The sequence below is a fragment of the Anneissia japonica genome, unplaced genomic scaffold, assembly GCF_011630105.1.
Source record: "Anneissia japonica isolate Jap-2015-1 unplaced genomic scaffold, ASM1163010v1 scaffold287879_len466271_cov187, whole genome shotgun sequence".
NCBI lineage: Eukaryota > Metazoa > Echinodermata > Crinoidea > Comatulida > Comatulidae > Anneissia > Anneissia japonica.
The window spans coordinates 164,139-181,108 of NW_022706284.1; the positions used below are offsets into that span (position 1 = coordinate 164,139).

General features: G+C 33.5%; 1 protein-coding gene across 1 annotated transcript in view; it reads left to right on the top strand.

Moving 5' to 3' along the window:
* Positions 1 to 16,970, top strand: part of LOC117106084 (signal-induced proliferation-associated 1-like protein 1) — a 69,972-nt gene that overhangs the window by 15,051 nt on the left and 37,951 nt on the right. The window contains exons 2-4 of the mRNA XM_033247422.1: positions 6,239 to 6,420; positions 9,238 to 10,562; positions 12,894 to 13,188. Coding sequence (XP_033103313.1) covers positions 9,288 to 10,562; positions 12,894 to 13,188 — 1,570 coding nt within the window. The 5' untranslated portion in view covers positions 6,239 to 6,420; positions 9,238 to 9,287. The remainder of the gene's footprint in view (positions 1 to 6,238; positions 6,421 to 9,237; positions 10,563 to 12,893; positions 13,189 to 16,970) is intronic.

Genomic DNA, 16,970 nt, shown 5'->3' on the forward strand with positions numbered 1-16,970 from the left:
TCTCTACTGAGTGACTATACTTCTAGTACGTTTTATATATGTTTATTGTGAATGGATTTGAACATATTTAGTACCATATGAAAGATAATGAAATAAGCTTTACAAAGGTGTTTTTAAAATTTATATTTGATCAATAGTTTTCAAGAGAGACTCAATTAAAAAAGATGAATATCATTCCAGTTTCCGGAAATTCTACTAAAAACCTGCATAGTTTACACTTCCTTGCCGGTACCTATTAACAGCATAATAAATTGTTAGATGAATCAAAATGTTAAGCAAGTGTTTGTATTCTCTTGAATACTGTGGAGGTTCTAGTACCAGCAACGTTCAGCAATTTCTAGTCAGCTGTCAGCTTAGCGCAAGTTTGTAAATAACAATCAAAACATAATTCATTCTACCTGATCTGTCCTCTCGAAAAACTATACATTTTCTCAAAATTAATAATTCTAATGATTGCAACCTAAACATACACATAGACATGGGTAGTAGCATGTTTTTGGATAAAGACTTTACAGTACTGTACATTTAGAATTCCATCTATAACTGGATCGGTGCCAGGAAGATGAGTATGTCTATCTTGCTGATCAGATGGTTAGTTTAGCCTGTAAGCTAGGCCTCTGTACATACATTATTAGCTAGACATTGTATATCAGTTCAAGGCTAAATATAATTTCACATCTTTGTCTACTAGCCTTGGCACCAATATCAGAAAGTTGTGACAATAGAGGGCATTTTTATGTGAAGGTGACCCTTAAAGATGCTGTCCAATATAACTATAATATTTGACTGAATTTGTGAACACTGAATTCTATACGAAGTTGTGTGTGTTTTATTTTAAAGTCCAGCATGTTAGTATTTAATTGACAATCAGTGTTCTCCCCAGGATGAGGGTCAAGCATCATGGTACCTGCTCCATCCCCCTTTCCCCCACGCCTCCCACCATGGTGGGGGGAAATTTTTAAAAAATAATTGCCTAGACCCGGAAATGGCACTCTCAGACATCAAAAATGCTTTTTAAGATTTTTGAAATGACTAGATTTCCATTTTTTAACAATTTTTTTTGTGAAATTAGTGACCATACTGTTACTATAGCCTAGCCAGAATTGCCACAGGATGGCAACTTTGGGCCAAACTAGTTTAGGCTTAGACCTAAATTTTTGCTTCAAATTGCTTGGCAAGTCAGAACTTGGGACTGAAACAGGCCAGTAGCATCATACTGTAGCAGAACGTGAATTTTACGTACATGTTGAACCAAGGAAATTGGTCGTTCGTAAAACAGTTGTTTGAACAATGTTCATTTTTAATAGGCATAGGCCTATGTACTATTGTGTGTGAATCGTCTCGTCTCAACCTATTTGGAGTACTACTGTAGGTTAGCCACTTAGGCTTAACACTGGGCAGGCCAGCCCTAGGCCTAGCTACAGTAGATAGCTAAAAAAACATCGGCCACGTAGATTGACTAACACTTTTCTAAACTTACTTGTCTTCATTGTAAAATGTTATTATCATATTATTGTTTATTATAAAAAAAAAAAACCAAATTCAACAGCGTCACAGTAAAGTCCCAAAAGTCATGGTACCATGACCCTTCAAGGTCCGGGGAGAACACTGGACATAAATTTGCGTGTGTTTAATGTGTGTGATCTGATTGACAGCGATTCATAGTCATAGTTTTTATTGATAGATTACTAATTTTTTTCCCTCTCCTCTCTACAAGATTTTTTTAAAGGTCTAATTATCGTATGAGTAGTTTAGTTAAGATCTAATGAATTAGAACATTCACAACACTGTAGTTTGTTATAGTATAGCACAAAGAAACCGATGGTTATAGACTTACTAAAAACCCATTAATACTTTGAATACCACAGCCAATAATATTAGTTGTTAAATAGGCAATAGAAACTGATACTGATAGATGATAATGATATTATGTGCTATAACTAATGTCATCTACTGTATTATTAATAATAATATGATTATAGAGTGAACCATTTCACATAAATTAGAATTCATATTTATTGTTTTTTCTGTGAGGGAAAATGAATTTCCAGTTGGTTTATATTGTTGATAGTAAATCAGAAAAATGGACCATCACAAGATCTCGCTTCTTTAGGCAAGATTTTTAAATATTTGTTTTGCAATTCTGCTGATAACGATGATGTGAAGCAAAGGAAAAATATTTTTGGCTTGTTAGCGCACTCGTACTGTAAAGAAAATGGTATTTAAAAAACAAATTTATTTTCATCCACCATCAATGAAATTTTCTAATTCTTCCTCGTAATTACTATCAATATCAATTTTATTATTCGCTTGTTTGAACGGCATGATTGCCTATGGTTCTGTTGGTTGAACAAGTCTTCTTGGATAAGGACTATAAACTGTAGGCCCAGTGTACACAATTTGTCTTGTGCACTTAAAGAACTCGGTATGTCTTTCAAGATGAGTAGGGGGTTGTGGGAGGGAGCCTAGTGTTGCTGCAAACGTCACTGTGTGCCTCGGGTGACATACGATCAGGCCCGAAGCCAATTTTAAATATACTGTAGTCTAGTAAACCACCGCTAGCTCCCCACCTCTGATATCGTTCAAAACTAAAAAGAAAATACTGTATTGGCCTAGGCCGACATGATTTTGTCAACATTTGTAATATGCCTACATATTCAACAAACTTTCAAAGTACAGGTACCTCATTTATTGGTGTGCTAAAAATCTCTCCCACCTCCCTAGAGTAGTGTTGTTTAGATCGCCACCCCTTCCACCCCCGTTGTACATCTCTGGATCCGCCCCAGCACGACTCTAGTCGGCCCCTTGGTTCGGACTCCACTGTCGAACATGTTGGGCTAATGATTTTTAACAATTTTCGTCAAATTTTGGCTAAAGACAGCTTTAATTGGCTAAAAAAATTTGTTGACAAACAATTGGCTAAACAAAAAAATATGTTAGAGTGACCCCAGTCATCTGTGCTGTGCAGATCTGTATTCAGGGCCAAATTTTCCACTGAAAGATATTATGTTTATTTGAAACTGGAATTTACCTTGTTCTGTCTGAGATTAATCATGTAAATATTTTAAAATGTGATTACTAATAGCACTACCTTAGTAGGTAGTCAATTATTTTTTATTACCTTGGTATTTATTGTACTTATTTTAAGTATTAAGGAAATGAGAATGTTAAAGTGTCTGTTTCCTGGTAGATTTTCTAAAACTGTTTATGATTCCATTCACATGAATCATGTGATTTATATCCTGCTAATAGGTTCTTAAACTTTTTTTTTCATGTGAAATTTGTGCTTCAAAAATAGAACATGTTTGAAATTTAGAAACAATTTTTTTTTTTCCTCAGGCTATTTATTTAGTGAAAATGTTTGAAATTAGATGGTTTTACTGTACAGTTAGAAACTCCTTTGGAATGTACCAATTATAATTTAGGGGATCATATTGTTGACAAGCTTATCAATAGATTATAACAAACTGACTATAATTTCCCATATTACAAAATATTCTATTACCAGCCCTCAAAATTAGGAAAAAATATGTTGGCAAAAAAAAAAAAACGAAAATCGCCGGCGCTATAAAATTTACGCCGATTATAAAGTTTTTTAGTTTTTAGTTTCAGCCTACAGCCCTGAAATAATGCAATAATGATTGCTGTCTGTTACAACACCCGGTGAATGAACTGTTGCGACGGTTACGACGCATCGTAGAGCTAGCTCAGTCCTAAAATCGTTGCCACAGAGATTTTCTATTAATTAAAACGACACACCAGTAGGCTAAGGCCTAAACGTTAATGTTAGATAAATAGAAAGTTACGCCTTAATATTGTTCATAAAGTGCATTATCGCCTTGCCTAATCCTTAAAAATCGATTGCAATAAACCTGTAATGATGACGAAACCCAAAGCAAGTTTCTACAATGGCTGACTCTTTTCAGGAGACGTTTAATTCGGATTTGGATGTTGTAGATTCGTCAGTGTAAATTACAAATGATAGCTTCACTCATTCCTCAAAAACATGTTGCTAATTACGGAGGAAATTTGTAGAGAATGACATTTAAATTTGTTAGATTTGACTGTAAAACAAAACTACGAGGGTTTCTTATTTGTTTTAATAAATCTGTTTAATTGAAAATTAATCAGTTTATACAGAGCTTGTTCCTGTCTGCAAGCTGTCATGCACTACAAAACTTTGGGTGATCTAATATCATCACAGCCAAGCACATTTTTCCCATCCATGACTCCACGAAAAAAATTAACCAATTAGCAGGCAGAGTTTAGGAGGCACGACCTATTTTACACAAAGAATGTGTAGTTTAGAAAAAAAATGTCAGACTAAAAACAATATAAAAGCATGACACATATAATCCAGTTTGAATTTCTTCACATTTTACTCCTAATACAACATAAAAGATATTAAATAACTTGATTTCATTAAGAATAAAGTTTAATATTGTGTTTACAGCGATCCTGTCATGTCTACCAAATCTGGTACAACTAGGCGTAGGCCTTTGGTAGCTTGGACTAGGCCTAAAATCTTCAGCGATTTTTTGTCGGCGTTGGGCGGCTGCACCCCACATAATTTTGGAACAAATTTGGAATACAAATTTACTAAATTGCATCACACTATCTTTATTCTCTTTTACAACTTGAAAGCCATACAAAGTACCCCTATCGTGTCATCACAACACTCGGCCTATTCCAGCACTGCAGGCCTACCTGCCTTCCTGTCCTGGTTGAAAAGTTACTTAGGGTGCCTAAATAACACAAGAAATATTGCAGTGGTATATTAATTAAATAATACTGATTAACTTATGTATTCAGCTAATGTTTCTGCACACATCAAAATTAATATTGAGGGATGGAATTTTGTTGATTTAGAAAACGTCAACATTTCGTAATGCTGAAGACCGCCCAGTCAGACCAAACGAAGGAGATATGCGATGTAAATCACATGGTGTTTACTTGCAGAAGAAGAGAGTTGGGAGTGATGAGGACTTGCAAAGGAAAAAAAAATGTTGATAATGCTGTAGAACTGATTTTTCCAAGACCTCCCATTTTTACACCTTGTTTCCCAGTTTTAAAATATTTAATAATCTGTATCTCATTCACTGTTACCCAGTTTTTCGCTTTTTTTTCTGTCTTAGAAAAATTCAAGCCAGTTTATTGAGGTGGTGGGCTCTTGTTTACTACTCAAATCTAAGCTAGGCTCTAGATTGATTGGAAGGCCCATCAAAATGGTCTGAAAATTGAATCTGTGTGTAAGAATAGGGACACTGGCATTTAGCTCACCGGAAACACGGTTCAAATATCGATTCGAATTTTATGTGAATACAGCTTAATGTAGGAGCATTTTCTACTATATGAACTGATCTTAGATTGACCTCGAATTCAATTTTTCATTGCTTTAAACCAGTCTGTAAATCAAAGGTTCTTTGTATTTCTGTTTGTAGACTTTGAATGAAACTATTCTGGCATACAGTACAGTACTACAACAATAGGACAATTTTTACAAACTAATTGTAACTAAATATTGGATTATGTACCAGAAGAAGAGGTTTGTAAATTGTTGTCAATGACACAATGACCTTTAGACTCTAGATGTTAAAAAATTAATGAAAATATACTGACATGTAAAATATCAGCATGTCCACAAATTAACAATTTGCAGTACAGCAAGAGGAGAAAGGAGTGCAGAAATTCCCAGTGCCTGTTTTCTAATCATGCGAGGTGGCGCTCTACGATTTACTGTACAGTTCTGTCCCTTATGCATAAAGAGACTCTTTATAGAGCATCATTCTATCCTGTAATTGGCAAGTGTACTTATGTAAGATGTGTAGGAAAAACTAATAATAATTGTCTTATGCAAAATGCCAAGGACTCTACTATATTGGCTTCACATTATTACTGTGGTAATTGGATTAAACACCTATACAACACACACAGTGCAAGTACTGCTCCATGGGAGAGTGTTCCATATGTATAGATATTAGAATTGTAATCATCCCATTGACGTTCAAACCTACCATGTATCCTGTACTATGTGGATAAAGTACTCTTTCTCAAGAACACAAAATACATGCCTAGCCTCAGACTCGAAAACTACAAAATCTTTACTGTTGTGCCTGCAACTGTATGCTTCCAAAAAAATTGAAAATGGATGCTTCATTAATTGGCCACTAGTAAACATTAAACAGAAATAATTATTTTTAGTTACTGTATTAATATTTATTCCATTTTTTTTTTTCAGAAGCAATGCAAAATTACATGTACTGTACTTTCATCCATTGAAGCATATCAGCACAAATCAGATGAAGTCAATATTTTGTGTAAAATCGAGTACAATATTGAAAAATACAAGACAACGAGGGTATAAAGTTTGATCAAAGGCAATTTTGATTTGTTGAAGCAAAAATATAATCCATATGATTTGTAAGTTAAATGCTACATTTTATTTTTATTTTATAGGCCTTGAGATAAAACAATCAAAACTAATAACTAAAGAGTAGTTAGATCTTTACTTTCAAATTCTAGGACACTACAGTATATATTTATGAATTGATTACCCTCATTGAAATGAAAACAGTTTTAGTCAGATGAACATTAAAGTCAAAGTTAGTTTTATAAAATTTAAATGTAGAATAAATGTTTCTCTAGCAACTGTTTTATTTACAAAATATCAAATTTAATTTGAAAATGGTTTACAAATAGAGTAAAATAATGTCCTATTCTGCTATTAACTTTATGATGAGGAAACAGTAAGGGCCTGTTTTTACTGGAAAGAAATAATCGCTTTTTCGAAAAATCGCTTTTATTCTCGCAGTAGAAACGGGACCAGTTTGAAAAAATCGATTAAAAAAAAATTGATTAAAAATACGCAATGTATAATGTGTTTGAACAGCAAATAACTGATTTTGGCTGTGTACCTTTTAGCTGCAACACAAAAAAGTGATTATCAGGTGAAATGTGACCTCCAGGTCAATCACTGCAAAGACTAGATCGTATTAGGCACGAAATTTAAAAAAAATTTGTCATCTTGTTCATGTCCTACTGTAAGCCTACAAGCTAAAAACGTCAACAGACATGTGGAGCAACGAATTCGTTTTGTAATTATTTTGTGGGGGGATATTGGGCCTAGGCCTCTCAGCTCTTTTGTGCCTACCGTTGTCCTTGTTTGGTCGCTCGTTCATTTGCCTTCTCGCCCTACACCGTATCTTACTCTTCGTCATCATGACAGAAATGAGAAAGATACTATCCTATACAGTAATAGGAAAACAACATGTTGTATAAACAAAATGGTGACGTAATTTCCGCCACGAAAACCGATTTTCGAAAAATCAAAAATGCAGTTGCAACGCGAGCAGGCTGTCTAGTACTCATTAAAAAGCAGTTTAAAAAATCAATTATTTTGTGTTTATCAGTAGTAACACACCCTAACTACACAAGATACGCATTAATCCATACGAGTTGTAAGTTATGAATGCTACATTTTTAAAAAATTTTATAGGCCTTGAGATAAAACAATTAAAACTAAAACTAAACAGTAGTTAGATCTTTACTTTCAAATTCTAGGCAACTATGTAAAATAATGATCATCCTCATTGAAATGAAAAAAGTTTTAGTCAGATGAAGATTAAAGTCAAAGTTAGTTTTATAAAATTTTAATGTAGAATAAATGTTTCTCTAGCAACTGTTTTATTTACAAAATATAAAATTTTATTTGAAAATGGTTTACAAATACAGTAGAGGATACAGTAATTATGTCCTATTCTGCTATTAACTTTATGATGAGAAAACAGTAAACTATACACAAGAATACGCATTAATTACAGTACCCTCTTAAGGAAATGATCGTCTTTCCTCTACAACTCTTGAATTTTTCTCAGTCTCAGATGCTTAGCTCATAAATATTTTGAGATTGTTGTTTACTTCATTACTTTCCTTTGAGTTACCCAGTCTAGTTCTGTTTAGAGTCCTTTTATTTGCTAATTTTAAATTGATTTTCAATTTGAATGCCATATCTAATTTTCATAGAATTATATTAAGTGAAGGTTAAATTAAGAAAGTGTTTGTGGTATTGAACTACACTTTGGAATGTAAGCCAGATTATGTTCCTTTCAAGTGGAATTTGCCATCAATGAATCATTAGTTTGTTGATCACAATTAAATGCATTAAAAAAGTAAACAAATTATAACAGTGAAAAATGAATAGGGGAGGAAGATGGGGGTTCAGGAAAAACAGAACTTTGGAAAGCAAATAAAATATATAAATATATAATTGAATTTCTCATTGAAATGTAAGCTAGATTAAGACTTGTACCTTTCAAGTTGAATTTACCATCAACGAATCATAGGTTTGTCAGTCTCAGTTAAATGCATTAGAAGTATTGACAATAAAAAAAATTAAGTTGGAGGTGGGGGACAGGAGGAAACAGCACTACTTAGAAAGCAAATAAACAATCCTTAATTTAAAAAGAAAATAGTTTTCTCAGCTTTAAAGGACATTACTCACCCTCTACACAACTCAATTGTTGAAAAGGTAGGTCATCAACAAAGAAGTACAGGAACTAGTTTATATTATCTGCCATTTGTATCTCAAGCATTATTTAAATAAATTAAATTACAAGCTATGTTTCAGAGTTCTTTTATTCATGTTCTTTTCATTTATGATAATAAATTTGAATCTGAATATTAATATTTATAGTACACTATGTTCTCACACGGCTGCTAACGGTTAGCAGGACCGGATCCTGCTAACCGTTAGCTGCCGTGCGTCCATACAAGAAAATCCCGATCCGGATACCAAAAATATGATAATCGAATCACTGGCCAATAAGAAACTGGAAATTGTAAACGCGTACGTGTGATTGGTTGATGATAAAAACGCGCTCTACTTGCTAACCGATAGCTCTTGCTAACCGTTAGCGGTATCCGGTGTTCTTACGCAGATGCTAACGGTTAGCGCTAACGGTTAGCTCCCGATCCGGATACTAGGGCTCTTGTGAGAACCAGGCTTTCGGAATAGATTAGGATGTTGTCCCTTAGGTGACTCATTGATGAGAACCATAGTCTGTGGTTGGATATCCACCTTCAAGGTGAAAATGTTTGTTTCAAAGTAGGAACTTCATAATTAATATAGACCAGTTTGTATAATATATGGTACACAGATGTTGTAAAGAATGCATGTATGTATATTTTAAAACATAAAATTCACTGTAACATAACAATTTATTTTCTTTTATGTTTCAGGTTTTAAAATTTGTCAGATGCTACTCTTTAACTCAACAATGCTTTAGACTATGAGTGGGAGAGCAGAGAGTTCAACATTATATATGCCCGGCAATCGCGAACCTAAAAATTACCCATATTTGGGAGATGAAATTCGCCAACGAGCAATAAAAGCAGCTGAATACTATCATAAAACGGTGTTAAAAGAAAATGAACAACCAATCCCAGAGCCTGGTGACGACAACGTTCTGTCAACAGGACCTGAAGCAGAAATTCCACATGGTGGTTTGATAGCAGATAGGCTTAAAAGATTTAACGATAACACTCCTGGAAAGGAGGCTAACAGTAGTAGGATGATGTCATCAGGTGAGTTCAGAGCAACACCAGTCAACCTTGATTATGTAATGGTAGACGACCTTTCCCGGAAAAATGAATTCAAAAGACACCATGAGCTAAGAAGCTCTGGTCATACACCAAGGTCAAATGCTTACGTATCAGTAAGGGAGCGAGCGGAACGGTTTACAGACGATCGACGTCGACGTGGCTCACCATCGTTACTTAGAAGAAACAATAAATTTGCGATGCTTGACAAATCAGACGAGAATAGAGGAGGGGCAGCATTGACCCCAGCTAATTTAAAAGCATTGTCACGTGCAGACAATAGAAATCTCTTCTATCCACTAAGGAAGAGTTCAAGTAATTCTACGATTGATGGTCACGATGCAAACAGCAACCTGTTTTCTGCTCGTGCTAGGGATTATGGTAGTACATCCTCAATAGATGTTCAAAGCCACAGTGGAGATAGTTTTTTCCAAATGTTGCAGGAATTTAAAACTGAAAGCGATCAACGGAGTCCAGCTCCACCATCTTTTCAAAAACTTCTACGGGGAAACATTCAAAGCCAGCAGCAGTCACAGCAAAACCCTCCCCCACCCCAAAGCTATAAACCCCAAATAGCTCAAGTTGAAAATGTTGTTAATGGATCTGAAAAAGAAGCAACAGATGCTGAGAACATTCTTAGTCCTCAACAGAAACGCAGAGCACAATTTAAGAGAGAAAAACTAAAGGGACGCTCAAAGTCAGTAACTGGAGGTGAATCGTCATTTCTGAGGAAAATCCGTGGTGTTAAAGCAGAAAATTCCGATAGGACTAAAAACAGTGATAATGATGGAAACAGTGCAGTGGATAGTCGAGTTGGTAGAAAGGCCTTTTCTCATTATGATATGCAAAGTATGTGTGTGGATTTATCGGACGTGGTCGGAAAGAGAGACTCGCTTTTACGACGAAAAAATACTTCAACAGGTGCGTCTGCAGCTTCAAAGACGACAGAAACTGGCACTCCTCAGGTACGTCAAACATTTACAAACTTGGACTGCACAAGTGTTATGTAAATAATAAACCTATAATAATAAAAAGAATACATTACAGATTATGCATTTCACCATTATGCATGTAAAATTAACAGAATGTATAGGAACAAAAATTCTAAAATAGCTAAACTTTAGTGCTCTACTGTATGTGCCATAGTGAATATTACATTGACATTCTCAAAGCCAGTGTAAACATAATCATTATAGAATAATAAATCACACTGTTTATTTTGAAATGTATCATAAATCTTCAGAGAACATTGTGTAACATGATACTTTGTGTCTCCCAATCATAATTTAAATGTGCATGACAGTCTTGCCTTTAATGTAGGTGAACATATGTCTGCTTTTCTCTGAGGTTATTGTATTATGTGTACATGTATAAAAGCATGGCTTTTTGACCCCTAGAGGCAGTACTGTGATGCTAATTTGTGCCTCATCAACTGGTCACAATTGCACCATTCTTAATCTGGGTTCAGGGTATCACAAGCGTTAAGCTGCTGAGGTTCAACCCTTAAAGGACTAAATATCTAGGGATCAGCATTTGTCATTGTGAAGTTTTAAAGTAATCCCTGTATAACAATGCTAGAAATTTACCCAAGGACATTCAGAGATATGTTTCTACACCAGCTGTCATGTTAATACCAATGAACCACATTATTTATAAATAGATTTGTTCAATCCAGTTTTTTAACTGATCCAAACATAAAAATACATTTCTTAAGAGATGAGAAGAATATTTTATATACTCTACATTTTAGTGATTGTATTTATTTAGTTATATTTAGTTAACAAGTTTTGGAAAATATAATTAAAATTTAGTTTTAACTGAATTTCTCTGTTAGAAAATAATCTGAAATACGTAGAAAAAATGTACAATAATACGCACGTATTATTTGCGTACGTAAAAATAAGTACGTAGAGATACGTATGTAAAGATGTACATAGTACGTTTTATTGAGGTGTACAGGCCCTACAGTAGCTCAAATTGTCAAAAATTACATAACAATTTTTAATGCTGAATGAGAAATAGAATTTTGTCCTTATCATACCTGTGCAAATTATAATATTAAAGAACTATAAGGTACTTAGAATTGACCAGTGATAATTCTGTGGATGTCTTTTATAAGGTTAGAAAGAAAAAAAAATAAATGTCTGTTGACCAAGTAGTCTATTATTACAATTTAAAGTTTAGACATGTTCCACTAAGCTTTGAGTTTACCACTACTATGGCTTCTGTATTGCCTCAAGAAGCCACATTAGTGGTATAAACTAGTACTGTAGTGAAGTAAACATGTCATTAATCTTTATGTGATGTTCCTTTATGTTTAATGGTAAGAAGAGATGTTATACTCCTGTCAATGATATTGATTAGAATAATCTCAAACAGTTTCTGTCAAACTTAATACTCTTAGTAAACTGCAAACTACAGTATCCACCATGTATATCTTCAATATGCTGCTGGTAATACAAAATGGCTGCTTGTATGTTTTACTGTGAAGCCGGACACTCACTGCGGTCGTACGACCGTCGTACTATTCAGTGAATGCCTGGCTTTAACCATACTTACCTTAGGAGCTGAGTTACGTCACATGTGCACTTTCGCTTCAAAAACAGGTGTATATGGTTGCATAGTTGAAAAAAATTTGGTCACACGATCTAATTTGCGTTCGAAATGTCCGCCATTTTGAATTTCAAGATGGCTGACGTGCCATGTTATACATGGTCATGTTATATACCATTAGAAAGGTAATTATACACTGATCACTTTTCTCCTTTACATTGTATTCGGCCTTGAAAGAGCTTTCCAACGATACCCAACACGATAGTATTAAAGATTGTCTAATTTTGATCTTTGAACTTATTTGATCATGTGACATTTTTTCAATGGCAAATAACTATGCATTTTTAAGTATAGGCAAATCAGATCGCGTGACCAAATTTTTTCAACCATGCACCCATACACATCTCATCTGTTTTTGAAAAGGATTGAGTGCATGCGAAAGTGCACAAGTCCCGTATTACTCAGCTCCTAGAGTAACTAAACAATGCAAGTCAACCAAGTTCATAGGAAGCTTGGTTTACATTCTGTTAATTCTAATCTGTGATTTATGAAGTTGCAACTTGTTGAAAATCTTTTTGCAATATGATTATTAAAATTATTCATTGACAAATTTTCATTAACCTTATAATAATGTGTTATTTTTGGTAAAAAGTATTTTTATTAATAATAAATTACATTCATTATTTTTGAAAAATTTTGAAAATTCAAGCTGACAGATCAAAATATATTTATTTTCAATTTAGGGAAGTATGGAGAATTTACTTGAAATCGATGAGCAAGAACCTGTTGATAGCAAATCTAATGAATTAGTACTTGGCTGTCCATTCTTTATAAATGAAATCGGAGGAGAAACAGTTCGTAAAGTAAGCTTAGCACGTACTGGTCGGTCTATGAGACGTTATTTACACTCAGGAATCGTTGAGGGAGGTAGAGATTTACACAACTTGGTTGGCAACAAGGGTAATTATTCACGAGGACCATTATTGGAACATATTGATCATGGTGCTTTTTATTATCGGAAATATTTTCAAGGACAAGGTAAGAATGCGATTTGAAATATTACTTGTTTTTTAGTTAAATTATTATTATTATTATTGATAACTTGTTGAGTTACAAGTTTCTCTCGTAATTACTTTAGATATCCTTTCAGAAATATAGATTTTAATTTCATATTTTGAAAATAGCTTCTTCGAATACAATTAATATAATTTTCCTAGTAAGTTAAACTATCCGCTTGTGTGAGTATGCTGTTTTGATGACCTTAAATTAAAATTAGATGCCATAATAAAATGATATAATATTCTTTGTTGAATCCTCAACAGGTGTTTAAACAGAATAATAAATATATCATCAGGCACAATCCATTGTAGAGAATTAATGGGCACTTGTCATAAATTATTAAATGATGTCATTGTGCTATGATGAAGAGTCTGCTCCAGATTGTAAATACTGCTATCACATTGACTTCAGTTATTTATGGTGTTTAAAGATATTGTGCCATGAAAAATACTAAAAAATCAAAAATCATTTTTAAATTAACTTGCTTAGTTTAAAATGACTGTATACAAATTATCAAATTGAACATAGTGTATACGAAAAAAATGTTGTCCATAAGTTTACAGTGAAAAATGATAGAAACATTTCTAGTCACTGGAAATGTTTTGATAATTTTTTAAATCATTTCTATGCTTAAGTCAATAATTTTTATGTACTAGATTACTCTTTCTATTTGTAATGTCATCTTTACGTTATTAAGTAGGCTACTATTTTTCTACACCCGCCATGCTCTGAAAGTGTAGGCCCAACATACAAATTTCGATTTTGCAATTTACCATTCTTTATATTTTTTGTAAAACAATGAGCCAATATTCAGTTTGTACTATGCTTTACTGTACAGTACTAAAAACCTCTTTTTTTTAAACCAAATAATGTTAAAGCAATTTTATGAAGTGATTTTCATAATTCTAAATAGTATGAAGGTATTTAATCCCTCTCCCAAGTGTAGTGTTTATTAATTGTAAATGGCCTCTATCAATATTGGGAGTGTTTATTGGTTTAAGTCCATCACCCTACAATAGGGTGTGCTAATCTTGATTGGAATCAGGATTGATTTGAGCTGATCTTAATCTTTGGAAATACCTTGAATGATGGCACATGTACAGTAAGGCACAGACTCACCAAAGCCTACATTACAGTAGATTATAATCTTGTGTCAATGAGGCAAATTTGGTGGTCTGTATCACTTTGTGGCCTGTAGAATTGGAGGTAAAAAACAAAAAATTTAAGTCTGAAATATTTAATCTGAAATATGTACAGGAATGTTATGCCACATTTTACTATTTTCTTCTGTAATTACATCATTTTTTAAATACAAGAGTCTTTCAACATTGTATTTAACCTCAGATTTTTTAACTTGACTGTACACTTGACAATAGAGAAAGCAAATAAATTATGCACCTATTTTGGAGATGATTTTGATTCATGAGTTTGCCCATGGAAATGAATAAGTAAAGCAAATAAATTATGCTTAACTATTTTTGGAGATGATTTAGATTCATGAGTTTGCCCATGGAATTGAATAAATATTTAAGCAAATAAATTATGCTAAAACTATTTTAGAGAGAATTTGGATTCATGAGTTTGCCCATGAAAATGTTAATAATCTCGTTGCAATAATTTATCTGAACTGCTTCTCATTTCATATTATTCATTTTGGAAATTAAGTATTGTTTGTGGATTATTGCAATTATTTTTACTTCATGTACAATAATTAGCGAAAATAGAGACGTACTTAACCTGCATGGCTACAACTTGAGCACAGTATAGCCATTGTAGCTATAATTTAGCTCTACCAGCAGTAGCATAGTATCAGACTTTTTATAGCCTGAATGATGTTTAAATCATTGCTCTTCTCAGTTGAACTGTGCCTCTCAAGGGATGCGAACACAACAACAGTACTGCAACTGTTGTGGGTTTGTTTCACAACTAGTGAGATTTATGATGATTCTAGCAGACCAAACTACTTTAAATTAGAATCAAAGAATTTAGGTTACCTTTGATTGCCATTTCCTGTCCTCTTTTTTATGCGATATGCTCTTCATTCTTTCGCTGCTGTTTTTTTTACCCTACCTAAAAACTACGAATTTTAAGCGCTGCTGTCTACTGTATATAAGTACTGTAATGCAAGTACAATGTACAGTATTGTGAGACGTTATGTACATCAGGTTTGTATTCATTTCATAAACCTCTCTATTTGAATTGAGATCCTTTGTTTCGTTTATCTGACAAATTTATTTTTAATGCAATATTTATTGCTGATATTATAGTAGTTTTACTGTATGCTGGGCATACAGTAGTTTAATGCTTCAGTCAGTAAAACTTGTTCTTTGTACATTTTTAATTACATGTTTATTTAGTAGAAGTAATTTTATGTATTGATCAACAAGATTTACATAAGTAAATGGAAAATTGTATTCTTGAACAAATAAATTGTATTCTTGTACAGTATGAGTCATTTGAGAGATAGTCGGTCATTTGATTGTCCTTTATAAAGGCATAGACGTCATTGATATGTACACAGCACTTAGAATTATATAACCATCTAAGTCCCACAGTTACAGATCATATTTAGCTAAATATTCCCTTTCTCACAACTGACAACTCCACTGTCCTAAGTTTCATAAAACTCCTGCACTTGGCAAGTGTACTGTTGCTGTTATGAGAAGGAAATAGAACATAAAATGAAAATGAAATAAAATTGCTCTGTTTAATATCCATTTAAAGATATATCAACTTCTTCACAGGTTGCTTAAGTATAAATACTTTATAGTGTTTACTTTATGTTTGTTGGTAGTGACTTTATTCTGGTGACCCCTGACCTCTTAGAATTAGAAATTCCTTAGCAAGCCTTATTTTGAAAGGCAAGAACAGTTGTGGAATTCAACAAGTAATTTGTATTGGTAAATGGAAGGCATGTAGGGTAGCGTTAGACCCATAAATCATGAATCACCTGCCAGTGTATAGTGAATCAAGTTAAGACTTGTTTATAAACATACATGTAGGCTTTCCTATTACACATTTTCAGCCAAAGTAGTAGTCATTAATTTCAATACTGGTATTGTGACAAAAATCTACAAAAGTAGCCAACCCCCCCTTCTCCCCCCCCCCCCAAAAAAAAAAACAGGTCCAAAAAAAACAGCTATCAATCAGTAGACACACGCTCACACTGGGATCCTTTTTTTTTTTAATGACCTTGCACATAAGTTGACATACACTGTTGTGTTCACACTAATAGCTCAGGCTTAGATGTAGTTGAAAGGAGTGTCAATAGGATTCCTGTAGGAAAATAAAATTTGCATGGCCATGTGGCTAAAGTACTTTGTGATGGTGATGTTGGTTGAACTCACCTCAATTTGTGTAGGATTATTTTCTTTCACTTTATTACTACCTACTCTAATGACTTAAATAGTTGAAAAAAGAGCTATACAGTAGTAAAAGAAAGTTAAATTTTCAATAGCAGTAGCTAGGATGAATTATCCAAACCACCATGTGAATACCATTTTAGTATGAGAAAGACTGTAAAATGTCTTAGTTGGCTCGTTTGGTTTCATGAAGGGGAAGTTAATCAGTTGTGACCTTTACCTTTCCCTATCAATTTTAATATTGGTAGTTAACAATGCTATGCCTTATATGTTCACACCTCTTTCTAATCAGAGGTGGTGATTGAGAATTTGCTAATTGGCTGACATCACAGTATGAACTTATTGACAGTTGAACAAATATTGAGGTCTTATTGGACTTTCAGAACAAGTTTAATATCA